This window comes from Musca vetustissima, unplaced genomic scaffold (genome assembly GCF_032173495.1).
Source record: "Musca vetustissima isolate MV318-11 ecotype Yass unplaced genomic scaffold, APGP_CSIRO_Mvet_v1 utg4927, whole genome shotgun sequence".
In the NCBI taxonomy this organism is placed as follows: Eukaryota; Metazoa; Arthropoda; class Insecta; order Diptera; family Muscidae; genus Musca; species Musca vetustissima.
In genome coordinates this window covers 127,952-153,723 of record NW_026884396.1, presented here as the reverse complement: position 1 = coordinate 153,723, position 25,772 = coordinate 127,952, and the positions used below count along the sequence as shown (strand labels likewise).

Sequence of the window (25,772 nt, the reverse complement as noted above, 5' to 3'; positions counted from 1 at the left end):
GTTGCGGATAATTCATTAAAGGAACTCATGCGGTTTATTAATTCCAAATCTTCCATTTTGGATAAGCAAAATTCTTTAATTTGTGCCACTTTCTCTTGTTGCATATGCAAGGCGGGTGGATAGAAAAAAAATGCTGTGTAGTGCCATATGCTTAAATTTTCTTCCCATATTTTTCTTACATTTTTTATAATGTTCACTTTCAATTTTGCTATATCTGCAACGTCGTCAACGTCAGGTGAACATATTTCTTTTACTTTTAAAATGGAAGGCACAACAAAACACAGAGATGGTGAACTGCATGTTTGTAATTCTTTAAAAATTCTTTCAAACCCATCGAGGATGTTGACCATTGTTTGAATTATCGACTTATTTATATGAACAATTCTCTGTGTCTCTCCCGCCTCACTTAATATTTGAATCACGCTTTCCCAGTTATCGAGAATAGATCGAAGCATCGTGTATGTGGAATTCCACCGTGTAGGACACTCACTTTTTAAAGAACTTCGGAGTCTGTGCTGCAGATTGGCTTTCTTGAAATATTTTACAATATTTTTGCAAGCAAGAATAGGCACATTGAGTTCAGGTGTCTCCTCAAATGACTTTTCCAGCACGTTTGAAAGCAAATGGCTGCTGCAGTTAATTCTAATATTATTTGCCAATGATTTTACGACATTGGCGCCTCTATCTGTCACAAATTTTATACTACTCAAGTCTTCGACGTTGAATTGTAAAAAAATGGCTTTAAGCTTATTATAAATATTTTCTGCTGTGGATCTTTCAAAATCTAAGGACTTTAAACCTAAAATTAGATCTCGTAGTTCATTGTTTTCATGGTAGTGTAACGTTACTCCCAAAAAATTCCGTTTTATATAATTATCGGTCCACAAATCTATCGTTGCTGATGCACCATCTTTCTCTACAGCAGACTTAATTTCTCGACTAATCAGAGCTTTTTTTTCTGTTGCATCCGAAGTTACCTTTCTCGATAGCGTTATTGGACTTGGTAACAATTCCTCAACGTTGACATGTTCACCATATTCGGCTCCAACTTTAATAAAAAATTTTATCATATCGATAAAGCCGGATCCAGAGACGGCCGAAAAAGGCCGACAATCTCGTACCACCCATTGTGCACATTTGTCAATTGCTTCCTTTTTGCAATCAGCTGAAACAGATTTCAATTCTCGGGATTGCTTTAGAGAGGCACAGCATTTATGACGACATAAGTTTGATGTCTGCCTAGTTGTATATTTTAAAACTTTTTCGCATTTTCGGCAAAACACCCACCCTTCCACCAATGTATCGTCTTCTTTCTGTATATCCGCTAAAACGTTCCAAATAAAACTTGTTCCTTTATGTCGTGGAGTAATTTTATATAATCCTTGGTTGATTTTTGCTTTCACTTCCAAATTTTCCATTTTCTGCATCTAATCTCTACTACTGCTTAAACTCTTTTGAGGATGAACAGTAAATCAGATTTCTTATTCAAAACTAAAAAAAAACTCAAAATAACGGTAAAATAATTGTGCTCAAATCGGAACATTTTGCTGTGAAACTCAAAAACATGTGTAAAACACACTCAAGTGCATAAGCCACTTGTTAGCAAAACAAGTTGTTACTTCTCCGTTCTGATCGTTGTGCTTTCGCTCTCCAAAAGCATAAGGCAGGCGACTGAGTAACAACAAGTAGCAACACATGATGTGCTGAGAGCAAGAGAGTAAGACAAAAAATTTAACTGAGTGCGCAGAACGGCACGACAAAACATACCCGAGTGTCGATGAATCAATGAATTTTTTGTGCAAGTGGCAAAGCACACTTGTACTCATAAGTAGCAAGTGGCGCATAAGTATCAAAATAAGCCACTTGTTGTTGTTCTCTGGTCCACGTACCAAATGTCTCCACTAAAAATTATTAATATCGGTCCACTTTTTCGGGTAGCCCCCATATAAGGGTTAACCCAGACCCATTTCGATACGTTGCGCGTAATGTTGTGCCAATCGGACACACTTTAAAACTTTAGTGCATCATTTGCGAAAAATCGGACGAACATATATATGTGAGCTCTATCTAAATCCGAACAGATTTCAATAAAAGTTGGCACACGTTAGTCTATCCTAACTTCGGTACGTTGTGCAAAATTTCATGCCAATCGGCCTAAATTTGACTCTTTGGTGCACCATTTGTTAAAAATCGGAGGAACATATATATTAGAGCTATATTTAAATCTGAACCGATTTCAATAAAACTTGGCACACGTTAGTCTATCCTATCTTCAGTACGTTGTGCAATATTTCTTGCCAATCGGCCTAAATTTGGCTCTTTGGTGCACCATTTGCGAAAAATCGTACGAAGATATATATAGGAGCTATATCTAAATCTGAACCGATTTTTCCCAATTTCAATAGGGTTCGTCCCCGGGTCAAATAAATGAGCTGTGCCAAATTTCATCCAATTCGGATAATAAATGCGACCAGCACTTATTATCCGAACATGGACAGACGGACGGACATGCATAAATCGACTCAAAAAGTGATTCTATGCATATTCTCAAAAGGAACCATGTGTCTATCTCGTTTCCTAATGCCTGTTACAAACATATGCACAAAGACATAATACTCTGTACCACTGTGTGTGGTAAAGGGTATAAAAATGTCCAAATTGTTTCCTGGGTTATCCTCACCATTGCAGAAAATGAAATTCTCTTCAGGTTAATTCCGTAATATACATAAGTTTTCATCACAAAAAAAAAAAATTGTTAAACATTTTTCCTTTACAAATTAAAATTAGACATACACAGATATGCAATTAAGTTTTAGCCATCACTCCCCATTCTCCGAAATGGAAAAAATCCCCCCCAAAATCCCATTGCGTCCCCCATTGAACTGGGCCAAATCAATTCTCGTCTCTGATTGGCTCTTTAGTCTATGATAAACTCCGCCCTCTGTGGATTTACTGTCCGTAAGTTTTTACCGTTTGCCATGCCAGGCATTGCCAAAAAATGGGGGTTGCCATCTCGTGTGTGTGTGCCCTACTACTATCTAATGGTAACTCGAAATAGGGGAGGGTTTCCTCCCCTTTTGTTTGTTGTTATTTTTTGCCCCTTGTGATTACAAATTAACGAAAAACCCAAACACGACTATAAGGACGATGTCGGGTGCCGTGTGTTGGCCACTTATTATCGAAACGTACAGACAAACGGAAGGCAGGAAGGAAGGAAGTTCGTGTAACGAGAAACGGATATTCACTTCACGGGAGTTAAGTGTTAAACGCCAACGCAAACAGGGACATACGCGCGGAATATCTTTGAAAAGGGCAAACCAAAGGGCCATAGCTTGAAGTGGTCATGTGCCGCGGCATAATTGATGGCACGTTTTAAGAATTAACACAGTGTTTTTTTCATTTGTAAACCAATAAATCGGAAGAAAATCGGTTACAAGCGAATTATATTAACAAAGAGGAAATTAAGTGATAAAAAATCAACAAAAGGAAACAAAAAATTAAATCATAAAAAATAATAGTGAAAATAGTATTGAAAATAAATTTGTTCGAATTTTGAGCTTATCTTATCACCTTGTGTGTTGTTCTGCAATAATTTACAACATACCTATCAATAGACCCCTAAATAACAATGTTTCTATTACAAGAACAATAAATCATTCAAAACGGATATCATTGGCAGAGATAAGTGGAATTACCCTGCAGGTCCTTCAAAGTGTTTGGTGAAAAAATACAATCAACAACAATTGTTGTAGTTCAACACTTGTTGTTGTCTGGTGTCCCCTGAGTGTAATCAAAAGTCATCTGGCGCACGTGCCGCACACACGCTCCAAATACACCCATTCGATAAACGATTACAAGTGAAATTAATTAATAGTGTCAATATCATCGTCATCATCATCGAAAAAATAAAATCTGATTAAAATCTCATCATGTTCTCTTTGGATAATTTCGATTTGGAGGCAACAATGGCCCGCCACTTTTTTGAAGGCTCCCAGGCCACAAATGGTTCCTCTTCATCGAGTTCGGAATTTTTCTTTGGCGATGATAATAGCACGGATACCGATGATGATGATGCCTATAGCAGCGGCTTCAACAGCGATCAGGAGAATACGGAGAAAACGTAAGTGGAAAATATTTATAACAAAAGTGGATAATATGTCGGAAATTGAAAAAAACATACTCTACGAAATTAAGGGTGAAAGGTCCTCGACAACACTTATAAAATAAAATTATGACCCAAGGGCCTTGGGGGAAATATTCCTTACAAATTTCTGGATTAAAGGTTTTAAAAATGGTTTTAAGTTCATGGATTCTTAAAAAATATCGTCTGGAAAATTAAGAAGAAATGTACTCGGACCCTGTTTTAAATAAATAAATTCTGTCTCGTGGGCCTTTGGGAAAATATTTCTTACACATTTCAGCTGCATAGTTTAAAAAAAAAAAACATTTATAAGTCCTTAAAATAAAAAAAATCGTAAACATATCAGGCGAACACACCATTGTTATTAAGGTTCATGGATCCTTAAAAAAATATCACCTGTGAACTGTCCTCGCAAGGACAATGGATGGACAATGGGTAGATTATATTTAAAAACACAAAGACTCATGAATTGAAAATATTCTTGAGAAAATTCCGGCTGATGGGACTATGGAAAAATATGCATTAAGAAAGCAGGCTCAATTGGAGAATATTGTTTTTAATGCAGAATAATCCCTAGACAGAAAAATATTTTTGAAAACCAGTAAGCGGAGCAGTATGGCCGGACGGGGCTGATCATATCATACCCTACACAACTACCACTGAAGTCTAACTTCCTGCAGATCAATATTCCGAGCCTGGACAGGTCTTACCCTTAACATTTAAATCATAAGATTTAAAATTTCTTATTTTACACATAAATATCCTGGCTCATTTGATCCTCTAAATACGGACCTATAGCTATCAACACAGCCATTCTCATTAGAAGAATAAATGGCCTTCCCCGTATAAAAATTTTGAAGTTCGGCTTATAATTATATCCTCTAAACAGACTAGAAAGCTTGACGAAAATAATTTCGATACATTTCATCCTGATCTCTACTATGCCCCCATTAAAAATTCCATAGCGATCAGCGCAATATTTCCGTTCTATACTGAACGTCCTATACGAGAATAGATTGTATAGTTCATGGTTCATTCGACAGCGATATTCACCATAGACGCAGATCGGCCCGTAGATCTTCCGGAGAATCTGCTTACGCAAGTCCCCATGCTTCAGATCCATACAACAGCACGGGTAATATCAGCATCTTGTAGAGTGTGAGTTTGGTCTGGCGAGTGGTGGCCTTGCTTTTGAGTTGTTTACTCAGACCATAGTAGCATCTGTTGGTCAACACAATTCTCCTCCGGATTATAAAGCTGATGTTATTAGTTTCGTTTATGGCGGTACCGAGGTATATAACATCGTTCACTACCTCGAAGCTGTAGTTTTCAAGTTCCACAGGTGGTACGAGTCTACTGGACGTATAGCGCGTTGATACCATTAGCTTGATCTTCTCGCCATTTACTGCCAGACCCACTTTGGCAGACTCCTTCTCAATGTGGCTGTTACCGCTCGCAATTTTCGACCCATTATGTCGATGTTGTCGGCGTAGGTGAGTAACATGTGTTGTTTCGCTTACAAAGTGCCATTTCTGTTCACCTTTGCCTCTCGTATGACATTTTCCAGCAGGTTGTTAAACAGATCACACGACAAAATGTCACCTTGTCTGAATCCTCGTTCAGTATTGAACGGCTCCGAGAGTTCCTTTCCGACTTTAACTGCTGACCTTGTGCCACTTAAAGTTATCATGCATAGCCGTATTAATTTTGCAGGAAATCCAAACACAGACATGGCTTTGAACACCTCTGAACGGATAGGGCTGTCAAATTCGGCTTTATAGTCGACGAATAGGTGGAATGTGTCGATGTGTTTTTCGTGGGTTTTTTTTCAGGATCTGGCGCAGAGTGAGAATCTGGTCAATGGGCCTGAAGCCGCATTGGTATGGTTCAATAATGTCATTGACCATTGGCTTCAGTCGTTCACACAGCACCCTGGATAGTACTTTATATGCGATGGGAAGGAGACTTCTTCCTCTACAGTTCAGATTCCATTCTTTGTGTAAAATCTCGGTTTGTTCAAGTCATAATTGTAGCATTTAGAGCGACCCCTAAACATTAAGCGATCATTACCAACACACAAAATTTTGGTTCAAATGCGATATTCTTCGAATTTAATCTAAGTGTGGAACAAATGTTACGATGTGCAAAGGTTGGTAAATCCCTTTCAGAGTTATCGGGCGTCCCAGCCACACAGATAAACGAGCATTTGTAAATCGATTCTAAGTTGTCCAAAACCTATATTTCGATAAGGCACATGGAAACATTGTATGAAAATCTTTAAAACCTGATTAGCCATAAGACTGAGGGTATAACAATTGAGGCTATATTTGTAATTGCTTAAACAAGTAAACATGTCGTTAAGTTCGGACGTGTCGAAGATTTTATACCTTTTACCATGAGGAGGAAATTTAAAATGTCTGTTATCGTTCGAGGTCTTTACATATTGCGGGCATTTCCATGGTGCACGATTTTTCACTCACTGAGAATTTAATTTGATATATAGATATCGATCATTGCCGAATAAAATACCGTTATATGGGGAGCTATCTTAAATATTGCGCCAATATTTATAATTTTAGTGCAAAAATATGTGCTAACCAATGAGAACTCAAATTACAGTCAATTCGGTTGAAAAACTTGTTAAGTATCCCCAAAATTCCCAAACGTTGGTAATTCCCCAAATTACCAAAACGTGGACCGATATATTTTCAATATCAAACATCCTTAGAGTAAAAATAATGTACAAAATTTCCAATCTCTATTTGAGATATTTCGAGCTCTATCGTAATTTCAGATGGACCGTCGGGCATGCATAAATCGGCGTAGAAAATTATTCTGAGCAAGGATATATATACTTTATGGGGTCTTCCGTGTATATTTGGAGGTGCTGCAAACGGAATGATAAAATTTATAAGTACCTAGGTCACATAGGTCCTTGGAAATATTAAAAAAACCCTGCCTAGGTCCATGTCTTCAATAAATGCAGGTCTATAAGTCCTAAAAAAGATGTTTTTCAAAACCCAAGATAATAGATAATATTATGGTTCTAAGTCTGGACAAAATTAAAATAGTCCGGACTGATCAGTCCATAGAACCTTAAAATTTTCTTGAAAAAAAAAATATTGACTCAAATATTAATGAAAAAATTCATAAAATCTATCATTAAAGAGAATAATCTTAAAAAAGGCAGATTGGTAGTTCCATGGAAGAACGAATTCCTAAAGTTCTTCGATAGATGTTTATTACAATAATGCAAATTTGTACAAATATGCAAAATATCTGCGAAGAAGTTTTGGATCTCTCCAAGAAGATGGAAGCTCATTTTTAGAGCCACTTCAGTGGAAATATTACACAGGGGATATGACAATACGGGGACCTAATATTATAATGTTCTACGATGAGCGATTTTTCCATTTGATAACCCGAATGTTACCTCCACATCGGTCAGAAAGTGCGGCTAAAACATTTAAGAAACGAAGAAATTGACACTGACACAGACATTTTGATGGTTTATATCATTTTCTTAGATGGCGCTAAAAATGGACACTGCGACCATCACGGGTACATTTTCTGTCTTATTGATTTTCCGAAAATCATATTATTGTCTAATAGACGAGGACACATTTTTATTTCCTTTACATTATAGAAGGGTCACAATACTGTTTTCTAACTAACATTGAATCTCTTGCTCAACAACTTTCCCCTGGTGGCATTTGTGATTGGGCGCCATTTACCCATAAGTACGATGTAGCTTCACGACCTGGAGATGAGTTGGTCTATTAAATGCTCCCATATCGTAATTTTATTTTCCTGGCCCATCACTTTTTAGGGTGTAGTTCTTATAACATCGAATTATCCATTGCCTGGACTTTTTACAATATTTGAATATAATTCTTTGTATCCATGAATGTCCACCAGACGAAAGATTCCATAAATTAATTTGAAATTCGGGAAAACTGGTTCAAAGAACCCCATTTCTTTTGTCGGAATGACATATTTCACACCACCGTCGATCTACACATACAGTAGTTGATCCTAATGTTTCTTGGATTAAGTCCATTAGTTAGAAATCTATGTAAGGTGTATACAATTTCAATATGGGTTACAGGCTATATATTTTCTAAAATAAGGTATAATCCAAACTTTTTTTCGGTGTCTGTATGTAAATACGATCAAAAAATGGTCCATTTTTTACCCTCGTAACTGGTTTTGAAGTCCTATTTTAAAGCGATCGAATCATTGCAAATATATTTTTAATTTAAAAATTTCCTCTTTTATTTTCAGCCGACCACACAAAATGCGTCGCATGAAATGTGCCTCGCAAGTTGCTCAGCAGCGGCAGGCGGCCAATTTGCGGGAACGTCGTCGCATGCAATCGATCAATGAGGCATTTGAAGGTCTGAGATCGCATATACCAACATTGCCGTATGAAAAACGTCTGAGTAAAGTGGATACTTTGAAATTGGCCATTAGCTATATTACGTTCCTTAGCGAAATGGTTAAAAAGGATAAAAATGGCAATGAACCGGGATTGACGCTGAAGCGAAAATATCAAAAGGAGCCACCAAAGAAGATAATTTTGAAAGATCGATGTAAGTATGAGGACAATATGTATATTAATTTAAAGGATATAGGATTTATGTTACTTATTCCATGAAATGCGTGTTTTGAAATTATTTGGCCCTGGGGAAAAATTAGTCTGTAAATATCTGCGACTATAACGGTTCGATTTTTTAAATGAAGGCTAGAAAAATATTCCCTAAAAAATCTGCAATTATTGTACAAGCCTTATTGTGGGTTCGAAAAAATATTATTTATCCAAAAATTTTTCTTGAAAAAATCCATGCCTCTCGTAGGTCAACAAAAATATTATTTAAAAAAATTCGCGCCTCTTGTAAGTCAAAACATCTTTAAAAGCCGCACGCCTTTTGAAGATTTGAAAAAATATTCTTTGAATATATTTTATTTGAAATATTCGTCTAATTAAGGCCTGGAAAAAAATATTTCTTAAAAAAATACGTTTTAATAAACCCACACATTTTGGAAGGTAAAAAATATATGTTTTAAAAAAGCCACGCCTATTTATGTTCTAGAAATAAGGTCAAAAAAATATTTTTTAAAAATATTTTTTAAGAAATCCAATTCCAATGTCAAAAAATTTATTAAACAATCTTGGAAAAATATTCTTTTAACAATCATCGCCTATTTATGTCCTGGAAAAAATATTCTTAAAAAACCCACGCCTATTTATGCCTTGGAAAAAATAATCTTTAAACCTGTAAGGAAAGTAGTAAAGTCGGACTGGGCCGACTATATGATACCCTTCACCACTTTGAGTATATTCTACATATGCATCCGTAAAATCGGACGAATATATGGAAGCTACATCGAAATCTGAACCGAATTTCCCGCAACATAACACTCATCATTCTGTACGCCATATCAAATTTCGTGTAAATCGAAGGATATATAGGGACTTTGGTGCACCATTTACCTAAAATCGGACAAAAATATATATGAGAGCTATATAGAAATCTGAACAGATTTTCACGAAACTTAACACACGTCATTCTACACTCAATTCAGTACGCTGTGCCAAATTTCGTGCAAATCGAATGATATATATGGACATTGGTACACCATTTACATAAAATCGAACGAAAATATATATGGAGGCTATATCTGAATCTGAACCGATTTTCGCGAAATTTAAAACACATCATTCTAGACTCAATTCAGTACACTATGCCAAATATCGTTCAAATCGAATGATTTTCAGGGACTTTGGCCCACCATTTACATAAAATCGGACGAAAATATATATGGGAGCTATATCGAAATCTGAACCGATTATCCCGAAACTTAACACTCATCATTCTAGATTCAAGTCAGAACGATATACCAAATTTCGTGCAAATCGAAGGATATATATGGACTTTGGTGCACTATTTACCTAAAATTGGACGAAAATATATATAAGAGCTATATCTGAATCTGAACCGATTTTCACGAAACTTAACACACGTCATTCTACACTCAATTCAGTACGCTGTGCCAAATTTCGTGCAAATCGAATGATATATAGGGACATTGGTGCACCATTTACATAAAATCGGACGAAAATATATATGGGAGCTATATCGAAATCTGAACCGATTTTCACGAAACTTCGCACACATTATTCTAGACTCAATTCATTATGCTGTGTCAAATTTCGTGCAAATCGAATGATTTTCAGGGTCTTTGATGCACCATTTAGATTAAATCGAACGAAAATATATATATGGAGGCTATATCTAAATCTGAACCGATTTTCACGAAACTTAACACACGTCATTCTACACTTAATTCAGTACGCTATTCCGAAATTTGTGCAAATCAAATGATTTTCAGGGACTTTGGTGCTCCCTTTACCTAAAATCGGGCGAAACTATAGATGGGAGCTATATCTAAATCTGAACCGGTTTTCACGAAACTTAGCACACATTATTATAGACTCAATTTGGGTACGCTAGGCAAAATTTCGGACAAATCGAAAGAAATTTAGGGACATTGGTGCACCATTTACATAAAATCGGACGAAAATACATATGGGAGCTATATCGAAATCTGAACCGATTTTCTCCAATTTCAATAGGGTTTGTCCTTGGGCCAAATAAGGGACTTGTGCCAAATTTCATCCAAATCGGATGATAAATGCGACATGTACATTTTTAACAAAAATACATGGACGGACGGTCGGACTTGCATAAATCGACTCAGAAAGTGATTCTATGCATATTCTCAAAAGGAACCATGGGTCTATCTCGATTCTTTTTTGTATGTTACAAACATATGCACAAAGACATAATATCCTGTAAAAAAGAAAACCACGCCTATATGGAAGGTGAAAAAATATTTTTTTTAAGAAATCCACGCCTATTTTGGAAGGTCAACATTTTTTTAAGAAATTCACGCCCATTTGGAATGTAAACAAATTTTTTAAATTAAAAATCCACGCCTATTTATGTCCTGGAAAAATATCATCTAAATAATCATCGCCTATTTATGTCCTGGAAAAAATATCATCTAAATAATCATCGCCTATTTATGTCCTGGAAAAAATATTCCTTTAAAAATCCACGCCTATTTATGTCCTGGAAAAATATTCCTTTAAAAAACCACGCCTATTTATGTCCTGAAAAAAATATTCCTTTAAAAATCCACGCCTATTTATGTCCTGAAAAAAATATTCCTTTAAAAATCCACGCCTATTTATGTCCTGCAAAAAATATTCCTTTAAAAATCCACGCCTATTTATGCACTGGAAAAAATATTCCTTTAAAATACCACGCCTATTTATGCACTGGAAAAAATATTCCTTTAAAAAACCACGCCTATTGGTATCCTGAAAAAAATATTCCTTTAAAAAACCACGCCTATTTATGTCCTGGAAAAAATATTTCTTTAAAAATCCACGCCTATTTATGTCCTGGAAAAAATATTCCTTTAAAAATCCACGCCTATTTATGTCCTGGAAAAAATATTCCTTTAAAAATCCACGCCTATTTATGTCCTGGAAAAAATATTCCTTTAAAAATCCACGTCTATTTATGTCCTGGAAAAAATATTCTGTGGAAAATCCACGCCTATTTATGTCCTGGAAAAAATATTCCTTTAAAAATCCACGCCTATTTATGTCCTGGAAAAAATATTCCTTTAAAAATCCACGCCTATTTGTATCCTGGAAAAAATATTCCTTTAAAAATCCACGCCTATTTGTATCCTGGAAAAAATATTCCTTTAAAAATCCACGCCTATTTATGTCCTGGAAAAAATATTCCTTTAAAAATCCACGCCTATTTATGTCCTGGAAAAAATATTCCTCTAAATAATCATCGCCTATTTATGTCCTGGAAAAAATATTCCTTTAAAAATCCACGTCTATTTATGTCCTGGAAAAAATATTCTGTGGAAAATCCACGCCTATTTATGTCCTGGAAAAAATATTCCTTTAAAAAATCCACGCCTATTTATGTCCTGGAAAAAATATTCCTTTAAAAATCCACGCCTATTTGTATCCTGGAAAAAATATTCCTTTAAAAAATCCACGCCTATTTGTATCCTGGAAAAAATATTCCTTTAAAAATCCACGCCTATTTGTATCCTGGAAAAAATATTCCTTTAAAAATCCACGCCTATTTATGTCCTGGAAAAAATATTCCTCTAAATAATCATCGCCTATTTATGTCCTGGAAAAAATATTCCTTTAAAAATCCACGTCTATTTATGTCCTGGAAAAAATATTCTTTTTAAAATCCACGCCTATTTATGTCCTGGAAAAAATATTCCTTTAAAAATCCACGCCTATTTATGTCCTGGAAAAAATATTCCTTTAAAAATCCACGCCTATTTGTATCCTGGAAAAAATATTCCTTTAAAAATCCACGCCTATTTGTATCCTGGAAAAAATATTCCTTTAAAAATCCACGCCTATTTATGTCCTGGAAAAAATATTCCTTTAAAAAATCCACGCCTATTTATGTCCTGGAAAAAATATTCCTCTAAATAATCATCGCCTATTTATGTCCTGGAAAAAATATTCCTTTAAAAATCCACGTCTATTTATGTCCTGGAAAAAATATTCTGTGGAAAATCCACGCCTATTTATGTCCTGGAAAAAATATTCCTTTAAAAATCCACGCCTATTTATGTCCTGGAAAAAAATTCTTTGGAAAATCCACGACTATTTATGTCCTGGAAAAAATATTCCTTTAAAAATCCACGCCTATTTGTATCCTGGAAAAAATATTCCTTTAAAAATCCACGCCTATTTATGTCCTGGAAAAAATATCCTCTAAATAATCATCGCCTATTTATGTCCTGGAAAAAATATTCCTCTAAAAATCCACGCCTATTTATGTCCTGGAAAAAATATTCTGTGGAAAATCCACGCCTATTTATGTCCTGGAAAAAATATTCCTTTACAAATCCACGCCTATTTATGTCCTGGAAAAAATATTCTTTGGAAAATCCACGACTATTTATGCCCTGGAATAAATATTATTTAAAAATCCACGCCTATTTATGTCCTGGAAAAAATATTCCCTTAAAAATCCACGCCTATTTATGTCCTGGAAAAAATATTCCTTTAAAAATCCACGCCTATTTATGTCCTGGAAAAAATATTCCTTTAAAAATCCACGCCTATTTATGTCCTGGAAAAAATATTCCTTTAAAAATCCACGCCTATTTATGTCCTGGAAAAAATATTCCTCTAAATAATCATCGCCTATTTATGTCCTGGAATAAATATTATTTAAAAATCCACGCCTATTTATGTCCTGCAAAAAATATTCCTTTAAAAATCCACGCCTATTTATGTCCTGCAAAAAATATTCCTTTAAAAATCCACGCCTATTTATGTCCTGGAAAAAATATGTTTTCCAATCCACGCCTTATTATGGCTTTGGAAACATAAATAATTCTTCAAAATGATTGAAAATTTGATGAGCTATGGAAACATCTCAATAACGCCCACCACAGCTGCCCTGATCCTGTTGATAAGCTAATCGGCTAAATCACCCACCTCCATATATTTTTTGTGTTCCGGGCTTTCAAACAACAATAATCTAATCAAAAATTCAAAAACTATCGATAAGCGATCTTCGAAATATTCAAATCATTTATTGAAATGTTTTGTGCAAAATCACGCAATCATCATCGTGGATTTGGGTAATATTTTGATATTCAATCAATGTCAATGTGGTAGAGGTGGGTTTTCTGTAATGAATACCCGAACATATGGTTGTGGCCATGGAGGACAGACATTTCGATATCGTGATGAAGATGGTTATCTTAAATGTTTTGTGTTGGATAGTTATGAAAACCACAAACATTTAAGGGTGGTAGAGAGGATATTGTGACACAACAACAACACCAACCTCAGTTGTTGATCATCATCAACGGGCGAAGCACATTCGTGACGATGACGATGGTGATTGCAAATAGTCCAACCACCCGATTTCGTACGTCTCCTCTCCCCACTGTTCGTCCGTTCATTTATTCATTCATGGATGAGGATGAACGGAAAAAACATCCGTCTGTAACTAATTAGAATTTTCACACTTTTTCGTTTAAAACCAGCGTTATGGAGAAGCATAGCTAGCCGGATTACCCCACACAGACAATTTATATTTCCGACAATTTGTTGCAGTTGAAGGAAATTTCGGCAAATATAAAAAAAATCCGCCCGGTAGCCACACGGCACTAAAACTGAATTGAAAATGTATTTCCACAAATTTCGTCATGGTCTTTTGGTTAATAATTTTTCTATTCAAAACGAATGGAAAGCTGGCGACTGACTCTACGAAGATCGATCGTTCAATTTATTTTGAAAACATCCGAGCTGTGGAAATAATTCGCTATGGTATAACAATGGAAGATAATTTAAATTTGGGGTCGATTTCCCAAAAGGGGTTTCCAATTAAGAGTGGATTTTTTTGGTGGAAAAACTCATATTTTGTAGGCAATTTGAATATTTTTTTGTATCGAATTTTTTTCTATTTTGAAATGTCATAACAGAAATAAATTTTAATTTTAATTGAAAATTATTCAAAAAATTTAACATAAATGGGATAAGTGGTTGAAAAATTATGGGACAAATTTTCGAGGGAATTTGAATATTTTTTTGAGAGAGGAGTTAAATAACCATCCAATCCACGCCTATTTTTGGTTTCTAAAAAAAATCTATACTAATAAAAGAGTAAAGTGGGTGGGGTCACTCTTGGTCCAAAGGTGTCAGATAAGATATGGCTGGGGTTTTGGAAATTAGTACTAGAACGGTACGAAAAGTACTAAATGTGATACCATTTGTATTTGGCGAACCTGTGCAGCTAGAACTCTGAAATCTGGATTAGTGGTCGTTGATAGAGTGTAGGATAGATGTACCAAAGGATTTTTGGAAATTCTAACTATAAGCATCCGAAAAGTACTAAAATGTACATAATTTCGTACAAATTTGTAGCATGTGAATGGATAGACCTAAAAACTTGAAATGTGGAATGCGAATTAGGGTTGAGATGTAGAGTCTATTTAAGGAGATGGTTTTGAAAGAGTGTACTTATGTGTACGAAAAGTACTATATGGTACTAGATTAGGTACAAATTTAATCTATACTAATAAAAGTGTAAATTGATTGACAGACTGACAGATTTAGCGATTCATCAACGCCCAGACGAAACGGCTAAAGCTAGAATTTTGAAATTTTGGGTGAGGCTCACTCTTGGTCCAAAGGTGACAGATAAGGCTGGGTTTTTGGAAATTCGTACTAGAACGGTACGAAAAGTACTAAAAAGTAGTATCATTTGTATTTGGCGAACCAGTAGAGCTAGAACTCTGAAATTTGGATTGAGGGTCACTGATGGAGTGTAGAATAGATGTACCAAAGGGTTTTTGGAAATTCGAACTATAACTATCCGAAAAGTACTAAAATGTACTTAATTCGGTACAATTTCGTAACATGTGAATGGATAGAGCTAAAAACTTGGAATTTTGAATGCAAATTAAGGTTGAGAAGTAGGCTCGATATGAGGAGAGTTTGGATAGCGTGTACTGTGTATGTGTACCAAAAGTACTATATCGTACTATATTTGGTACAAAATTGATTTGAAGGTACAAATCGAGCTGGGATCCTGAAATTTGAAATTAAAATTACCGTCGGAGTGTGGGATGGGGAGTTTTGGAAATTTTTACTTATGTGTACGAAAAATACTAAATCGTACTATAATTGGTACAATTTGGATTTGGGTGAACCGATAGGGCTGGAAGAATGAAATTTGGAGTTAGGATCATTGTAGGGATGTAGGATTAGGTCCAGGATTCAGTTTAACAAATTAATACTTATGTGTACTAAATGGTACTAAATTTGGTACAATTTGAATTTTAGGTGAATAGTGCTAGGAATCATGAAAATTGAAGTCAGGATCACTGGAGGTATAGGATTGAAATATGTAGGAAGTTTTGGAAATTTGTACTACTGTTTACTAAATTTGGTACAATTTGAATTGCGGGTGCACAAATAGAGTTGGAATCCTGAAACATGGATTTAGGATTACTGTGGGGGTGTAGGATTGGGGTATTTAGGAAGTTTTGGAAATTCGTACTACAGTGTACTAAATGTGGTACAATTTAAATTGTGCGTGAACCAATAGAGTTGGAATCCTGAAATTTTGAATTTGGAATCATTGTGGGGGTGTAGGATCGGGGTATGCATGAAGTTTTGAAAATTCGTACTACAGTGTACTAAATTTGGTACAATTTAAATTGTGGATGAACCAATAGAGTTGGAATCCTGAAATTTGAAGGAGGTGGAGGTGTAGAATTGGGGTATTTAGGAAGTTTTGGAAATTCGTACTACAGTGTACTAAATTTGGTACAATTTCAATTGTGCGTGAACCAATAGAGTTGGAATCCTGAAACTTGGATTTGGAATCATTGTAGGGGTTGGGGTATTAAGGAAGTTTTGGAAATTCGTACTACTGTGTACTAAAGTTGGTACAATTCAAATTGTGGATGAACCAATAGAGTTGGAATCCTGAAATTTGAATTTGGGATCATTGTGGGGGTGTAGGAACGGGGTATGCATGAAGTTTTTTTTTTGGATGGTTGAAGAGGGTACTTTTGTTAATAATATGTGCTAAATGGAAAATTTGGATTTAGGTGAACCTCTAGAGCTCGAATCATGAAATTTGATACTAAATGGTACCCAAATTTAATTTATGGTCGATATTAATGTGTGGATTGTTAATGTAGTTTGCTGTGAAAATAAAATAATATGTTAATACATCTTTAAATATTTCCTACATTCGCTAACGAAGTTGCACGCATATACTAGTATTAGTAATAGTTGTTGACCTCTAGTCGATCAAGAGGGTCGCAAAGCGTCACTAGATTGTATCACTTTGGATCTTCTATTTTTTCTAAAAATTTCACACCCATTTTTCTAAAATTATTTCTTATTTTTCAAAGAATCCTCCCACCAATTTTCTAAAAATATTCTATAAAAAATAACGCCATTTTTTTCTAAAAAATTTTCTTTTAAAAAAATCCAGGCCTATTTTTTATTGTAAAAATATTCTTCTATTTTTTATACCCTACACAACTATGTTGTCAGGGTATTATAGCTTTGTACAGCCCCAAAAGTTTGTAACGCAGCGAAATATTGGACCTAGACCCACTTTTAAGTATACCAATCGTCATATCTCGATTAGCTGAGTCAATCTAGACATGTGTGTCTGTTCGCCCGTCTGTCCATTATAATTTGTAAACACGATACAGGCCACAGTTATGGACCAATCTTCACGAAATTTTGCATGTAGGATGGGTTCTGGCCAATGAAGACCCCTTTTGTTTTTGTTAAAGATCGGTTAATATTTATGGGATGAAATGGACCAAAAACTTTATTTTTTCTCTAATTTCCGGTCCAAACCTTGCGAATTTTTACATGGAGAAGGGAATCGGGTCAAACAATAAGCATGCCTGTTTTGCTAAAGATCGGTCAATATTTAATGGGTCAAATGGGCCCTGACTTTTGTGTGAAAAATTACAAAATTTGCGTTTTATAGCGTATATATTTATCCCTGAAGGACATAGACCCCAGAAGTTGATAGTATATCCAAGAGGCGTGGTTAACCTTTAAATTGATACCAATTATATTGTCGTATGTATTTAAAGGTGCTTACGTATTCATATGTTATTTAGTAACCCATTTCCACACTAGAGGACGGAAATATAGCGCTGATCGCTTTGAAAATTGCCATGAGATTCCAGGTATGGACAAGGACAACGGCTATAATTTTCGGTAATGATCAGATACTAATTTTGGGATGAAGTGGACTGAAAACATAATTTTTTGGTTTTTTTTTTCGAGTCGATATCTATAGGCCACAACTGAAAGTCGAACATCACAACACAACTCACGGTGTAGGTAATCTGGAGAAGTAATTAGAAGAGCTTTACTAAATATTAATTAGTAATATTTGTTGACATCAAGAGGGTGGAAATATCGGTCGCGAAATATTGCCCAAGCTCAGAATATAGAATTACAGAGAGTTATATTTTCGGGGAAGTTGTTTAGGGTATCATATGGTCGGCCCCGTCCGACCATACTGCTCCGCTCACCGGTTTATTGTAAAGAATATTCGCCTAAAAAAGTTCACGTCCATTTTTTAAAAAATTTACTCTTATTTTAGGTCTTGAAAAAATATTTTTAAGAAATCCAGGCCTATCATTTTTTAAAAATATTTTTTTTTTTTAAATCCACGCTTAATTTTTATTAAAAAAATCAAAAAATGTTCTCCATTTTCTTTCGTAAATTTCCACGTGTCTTTTGCAAAAAAAAACGTTCAACCTTCAGAGGTTTCGAACGTCATTCCGCCATGTCAGGTAATAATATATTACAAATATTGTACGAATATGACATCTAGATAATTACCATGTGAGAACATTTTCAGCTGCTCATAGAGCTCCCCCTTCCCCCTAACAAAAAGAAAAACGACGAAACAAAATGACAATAATGTCAGGTTACGACTACCTCAGGATAGATAGGCGAAAGCTTTGCTCTGGTTTCGCTCAATGGAAAAATATAACAAATGAGGAGGAGTGAGGTGGGAAGTTGGAATGGGTAGTGGGAGTTATTGATGTTAATACACGCAACATTGTCTCCACCTCCTCCTCCTCACAATTCCCCCTTGTTTTTATTTTTTTCCTCTTTGTTTCGTTTTCGTTGACTGAAAATGTATTTTCAGTTTATAATCCTTGTCAAAGGACATAGATTCCGCACAACTGGCAATTGTTCACACCAACTTGCAACACTTGAAATTTTGTGTGTGGCAACAAAATATCGGAACATGATGGGTACATGCGGAAACACATCCCTGAAAAATAGCATCAAATTGTAATGCTAATTTCGCAGCAACAACAACACCCCCTCCCCCAAATTTTCCCATTTCTCTCCTAATAAAGCTCTTGAGTACAAGTTTCCATTCTGAAATTATTTGCGCTCCAGAAGAGGTGGCCACAAAAATGTTTCACACCCGCATAAATTCGTCTACCATCATCATCATCGCAACAAATTGCCGGGGCAGGCACTAAATAAACAAGTGTATGGGGAAGTAGAGCGTGTCACCACCCTTCAAAAATGTGGTAACCATTTCTGATTGGAAGATTCACAGCTGATGGGTGGTTGGTTGGTTGGCAGGATGACTGGCTGGCAGGACATATGCCTTGGCTTCCGAAAATGTTTGTGTTTGTGCGGCAGACAATTAAATCCCTGCACAGCATGCAGCTGCAACAACAAGGGCTTTTGTTTGCATTACGAACCCACCCCTTTTTCTCGCTCATCCTTCGGTTTGTTGGCGAAAATCTCCGACACTTTAAACGTCAGTCATTTTGGCCACTAATGGCATTGTAATGTAGGCACTAATGTTTTCTCAAGTGTTTTCAAATTAAATAAAACTGCAAACAAGACAACAACAACTAGAGAAAAAAATCCTCCCTGTAAATACCTAGGCAGGCAAAAATAAAAGGGTTGAGATTGGACCTTTAAGTCTCCGTTTTTTTTTTAATTTCCAAAATTTACAATTTTTTAAAATGAATCAAAGATTTTTTAATCCTTTCTTCCTTTTTAACTTTTCAAAACGGCTTAAATCCAAAACCTTAATTAAAAAAAATCTAATAATTCCTCTCTTCTCTTCCCACAGCCGGCGGCATGGCCCATTCTTTATCGTGGTATCGTCGTGGCGATCGTTATCCTGGCAGCAAATTATATGCCCGCACCTGGACACCAGAAGATCCCAGATCGCATATAACCCATTCGGTGGCCCATCATCTACAGCAGCAACAACAACAACAGCAGCACCAGCAACAACAGCTCTCTCAACAGCAGCAGCAACAACAACAATCTCAAACCTCTCCTTCGCAATCATCACATCATCGCTACAGTTCACCAACTTCTTGTAGTTCCCCATCGGAAACATCTTCGCTAAACGATAGCCAGAGTACTGTACGAAGTTGCCATGAACTCTTTAATGAAATGCAACAACAACAAAATGGTTTGGAAATCTAAAGGGAATTTTTAGAGATTTTGTGTGCAAAAAAAAAAATTGAAAAGAAATTCGGAATGAAGAAGAAATGGAGATTTGGCGACATGGTTGTTTTTGAAATGTTTTAAAAAGTCTCGTGAGGTAATCGGGTCCTCCCTCCAGAATATCAAATTTCTGAGAATTCATTGTTTTTCTATGCAAATATTATTCGAACATGATTAGAACTAACACCTCCTATCTTTCAAAGAGATAGTTCTGTTTACGCCTTGAGAAAATTCGGCTAAAGAAAAAAACATCGAAATTGGGAATTTTGCCAAAGGGGAATTTTATTTTTTTTTTCTTAATTTCACAGAAGGTAATCGGGTCCTGCAGGATATCAATTTTTGAGAATACTTGGATCTTCAAAAAATTGTTAATCTTGCTCGATCTAAAACCTCCTGAGAACAGTTTCTTCTTTTAAAATGATGGTCATGTTGAAGCCTTGAGCAAATCATGTCCTTTGGAAAGGGCTACATATGTTGGAAAATTATTTACCCCAGTTCGATACTGGGGTAATTTTTCTATTTAATTGATTACTTAACGACTTGAGAAAAAAGTTTTCCTAGGAACTGGTCACATAGGTATTTGCTTATTCTATGCGGAACCCTAGACCATTTTTATTTACCCAAATTGACCCAGAATATCCTGGGGCTTTTTTTAGTGATGGTTCAGTAAAATGATCCTTGAAAACATTGTGCTCTGTGGACTGACCTCTCAGATAAGCTCTCCTATTCCCTTTAATAATAGACGCCCTGAATATACCTGGGATCGGCCACTCTGATATCGAAGAATATTTTACTCTGATATTTATCTTATGCGAAGCCGTATAACATCAGAATTTATCTCCATCATTGACACAGCTCGTCCTGAAGGGGATGCAGCGTTATCTAGATAAACACTTCTATCCCCTTAAATTTTTATTGATGATCTTATAGGCATCTTGAGAAAATTATATCCCTGGGATTGGAAATTTAAGAACTGGTTACTCTGATATTTATTCTATGCGAATGTACCGCCACAATTGACGAAGCCGATTCTGAAGGTGATTTTCCAGGATTTTAACGCAAGGAAGACCCAAATGTGGTATTTTTTTCTATTTTATATATACCAGAGGATAACTGTTGAGGAAATGATGTTCATGGGGACGAGTCACTCTGATATTTATTGTATGCGGAACCCTACGAAATAATAATAAATAATAATTTCCCAATAATTTTTAAGTGATAGAACTATGGACGTCTAGAGGAAATTATATCACTGTGACTGGCCACTCTGATATCAATTGGAATGGTTACTCTGAAATTACTAAGAACTGGTCACTTTGATAATTTTTCTTAGCGGTACCCTAGACCATGAAAAGTTCCCTTCATAATTTACACAGCTCGGTCTACAGAGGATTTTTTTTTTATTTTAAATTTGTATGGTCCTTGAGAAAATTATATCCCTGGGACGGAAGCTTACTGTGATACTGACATGTCACTCTGATATTTACTCTATGCGGAACCCTAGGCCATAAGAATTTACCTCTATACTTGACACAGTTGGTCCTGGTTTTCTGCACCCATAGAAGACCATTTTAATTTTGAAAATAGTCTATATAAGGCCTTAAGAAGAAACATTCTGCCCGATAACAGGGTTTCTCCGACATAGAAATGGAGATTCGATTTTTTTCATAAATTCGTCTTCAATAAGATTTATATTTCCAAGACGAGTACTTCCTGGATATTTTATTATTTCCCTCTATAATGGATGCAGACGCCATGCAGGTGTTTCTCCAGACCGTATAAGCCGGGGGAAAAACTTCGTATGTTCTGAAAATGGCTTCGTTTTGAAACTACTGATGGAAAACATATTTTTTATTTAGACATATCACCACTAACATAGAAGAGAGTTTCGATTTTTTATTTTTCTAGCGAGTCCTAATATTTTATACCTTTCGAAATATAATTTCTTGAAACTAGATTTTTCATCGCCAGATGTTTTTTTTCGCCGAAGTCGACTTCGTAGTCAGTATAAGATTTCATTCAAGCACCTTTCTGCCTTTCAAAAAATATCGGACCCAGTTCGGCCTATGATTTTTAGTGTTCGTCTATATCTTATTGATTGTTAAACTTGCGGAGAAAAACATCGTTCACCCTGTTCGTTCCAGGGTCCATAGAGCCTCGACTTGCATCGGAAATCAAATCGACAAAAATTGATTTAAATGTCGTTTTTTCGGCTATAAAAAGATTATCAGAATATTTTTCCTTAGGATGTATTCTACTACGAAAAGATATTCTGTTTATAGAATACCTAGAAAAGCTTCTCTTCCATACACAGTAAACGAAACTAAAAGAGAAATCCGTCGCTCGAAAACAGAACTCTGTTTCTATTCTGAAAAGCTCTGTGTTAATTTTTTGTCCAAGTTGGTCTAAAAAAAAAAGAAACCCTTAATCGATCGGAAGTTTTTATATGGCCATTTCAGTTGGAAAATGTGCATTGGACTTTCAAAATGCCTATATTCGGGGCTGGACCATTTCACCCCAAAAATCATAGATATTTATAATTTCTGATAGGAACGAATTAATTAGAGCTACATTTTGGAAAAAAAAATATGTCTTTAATCTCCAAAAAAAGAAGAATTATTAAATATACGCCCTTTCTCACGAATGCTCACGGCGAGAATTCGAATGTTTTCAATTTATCGCGAATGTTTTCAATCTCTCGCGAATGTTCGCATTGTACGAAAAATTCGTGAACGATAAAATTTCGCTGTAAGCGTCATCGATTCGTTCTTTCACGAGCATTTGTTGGTAAAGAACATTCTTTTGAAAAACTCAAAAAACAAATGTTCGCGAATGCTCGCTATTGAGTTCACGAACGTTTGTTGTTATTGTTGTTTTGAGCATTCGCGATAATTCGAGAATGTTTGTTTTCATTCGTGAGAGAATGTCAGAAAGAATTTCAACCACCAAACGAAACGAACGATCGTTGTTGTGTGCTCTCTCTCTCTCACTCGTTTGTTATGTGTGTGCGAACATTCTTTGACGAATGCTCGTTTGGTAAAGAATGTATCGCCATAAATTCATTCTTAAAATGAGCACCAAACGAAACGAATGTATTTTAATTCATTCGCGAGCGAATTTTTGCGCATCCTGTTCACAAGTTACCGTTATATGAGTTACCCTGAAACTTAGGCCAATTTTCCAATTTGGTGCAGTATTATAATATTGAATATTTTTTTATTTAAATATAACCCTTGTTTAACTGTAATACAAAATAAAATATGTGAGTATTGGTGTTAACTGATGGTTATTAGAACATATTACAATACCTATTGCTTAACATCAATTCTATGGAAATTGAACTTAACCACTAGTTATTAAATCGTCTTACCTTAATATTCCGATCGATTTTTCAGCAGATAATAGCTCTTGATTAACTCCAAGGTATTAAATATTTGGAGTTAACCAACAGTTATTATTTTAAGATTTCGATTCCATTTAACACAAGATTTTGAAAACAAAATCTTCTGTTGGATTGAAATGAAATTTAGAATTATAATAATCTCAAAATGTTTATTTGATAATAATAAAAATAATACAAATAATTATTTAAAAATACTGACCAGGGTTCATAAGAGAGAGGAGCGGTGCACACCAAATTCTTTGAAAGTTTCTTCAAATATTAAAATCGCCAAATCCCAAGTATGTTTTTTTTCTCCATTGGAAACTAAAGGAAACTGTGCAATTAATCAAAACAAAGAATACAAAACCAAAACTAAAAAAATGAAAATTGAAATCTAGTCATTCATAGTCATTCCAAAAAATATATAGTATTCTGAAACTAATGCTAGTCACATTGGTTTCATTTGGAAATCTTAAAATCCTAATTAAGATTTTTAAATCCAAGCATACAAGTAATAAAAAAACTAGTCTGTGGTATAATTAATTTAAGTTTTATTGTTTAATAATATGGTTTTTTATTTATTATTTTTCTGTATGTAATTAAAAATAAGTCAAAACTATTTTAAGAATAAGTTATAATATGAAAAATAAAAAAATAAAGAAGATTTTAAATTCAAAAAATGAAACCCTGTTTTTTATTGATTTACTCGAAAGAGAATTGCTGAGTTCTTAAATCAATGCCTCAAAAAAAAAAAAAATAAATTAAAAATGCACGCCAATTTTGGTCGAAAAACATTTTAAGGATCTTTCCATCGATCATCCGAATCTTCAAATTTCAACGCAAATAGAAAAAAATTACATATCAGGTTCTGTATGAACTAGAATTATTGACTTCTCTCTCTAAAATTACCAAATGACGGACCTAGGATTTTTTTAAATCGTCTATTTTTGACAAAATTCATTATGGAAAATAAGGACGATCTTGACCGATTAAATTTATCCAATAGGATTAATAGTTTTTGAGTTATCGTACCCGCATATCGTAAAAACACTATATCGAGAAAAAAACGCGTTTAAAGTTTGAGAAGCGCACCGGCCGTCGCTTAATACTGACACAATAAATCGGCTATTTCTTCAAAAGATTTTGAAATTTCTATAGCAATTTTAAGGAGATATTCTTGAGGAGCTTTAGGTTATTATTATTTCTTCTAATCTTATTGTTTCTTCCAAACCTAGTTCAAATTCGAAGATGGGGAATATCGGTCCACTCCTTCTGGAACCTCCGCACAGGGACTAGGTCTAAATGCGGCTATAGTTCATTATCGAACTTTACGTTCTAATTTTTTATCTCGCTATCCTTCGCAGGTGAAATGATTACAACAGAGTCTTAGAAAACAAACTCAAAACGCGGAAAAATTAGATAACTATTTTAATATAAAAACTATTTAAAATATACTTCACCACTGTGGGTATATTAAACAGATGAATCCTAACAGACGTCGCATTATTGAAGAACCATTAACATGAAATTAAACATGTCATTCTGCAACCTATACTAAATTTTGGTCAGGTATAGAGTTGCTTCTTACGATGGGACAAAATAATGTAAATAAATTTAAAGCGAAATATCGAAATATAGGTTACACTTATTTCAGTATGGTTTTTGCATTCGGCCACATTTTGAGTTCTTTATTTACTTATAAATCCAAATTTACTTATAAATCCAAAATCGGACGAAAATATATATGGGAGCTATATCTAAATCTGAACCGATTTTCACGAAATTTAACACACATCGTTCTAGACTTAGTTCAGTATGCTATGCGAAATTTCGTGCAAATCGAAGGATATATAGGGACATTGTTGCACCATTTACATAAAATCGGACGAAAATATATATGGGAGCTATATCTAAATCTGAACCTATTTTCACGAAATTTAACACACATCGTTCCAGACATAATTCAGTACGCTATCCCAAATTTCGTGCAAATCGAAGGATATATAGGGACATTGATGCACTATTTACCTAAAATCGGACGAAAATATATATGGGAGCTATATCTAAATCTGAACCGATTTTCACGAAATTTTACACACATCGTTCTAGACTTAATTCCGTAC

General features: G+C 35.0%; 1 protein-coding gene across 1 annotated transcript; it reads left to right on the top strand.

Annotated features, from left to right (window-relative positions):
* Positions 1–3,929: 3,929 nt before the first annotated feature.
* Positions 3,930–20,054, top strand: LOC133331379 (pancreas transcription factor 1 subunit alpha; the record flags this gene model as incomplete). Its single annotated transcript, XM_061539777.1, has 3 exons — positions 3,930–4,120; positions 8,426–8,733; positions 19,882–20,054. Coding segments are annotated over exons 1-3 (672 nt in total), but the record flags the coding sequence as incomplete, so codon positions are not given.
* Between the last annotated feature and the right edge of the window lie 5,718 nt (positions 20,055–25,772).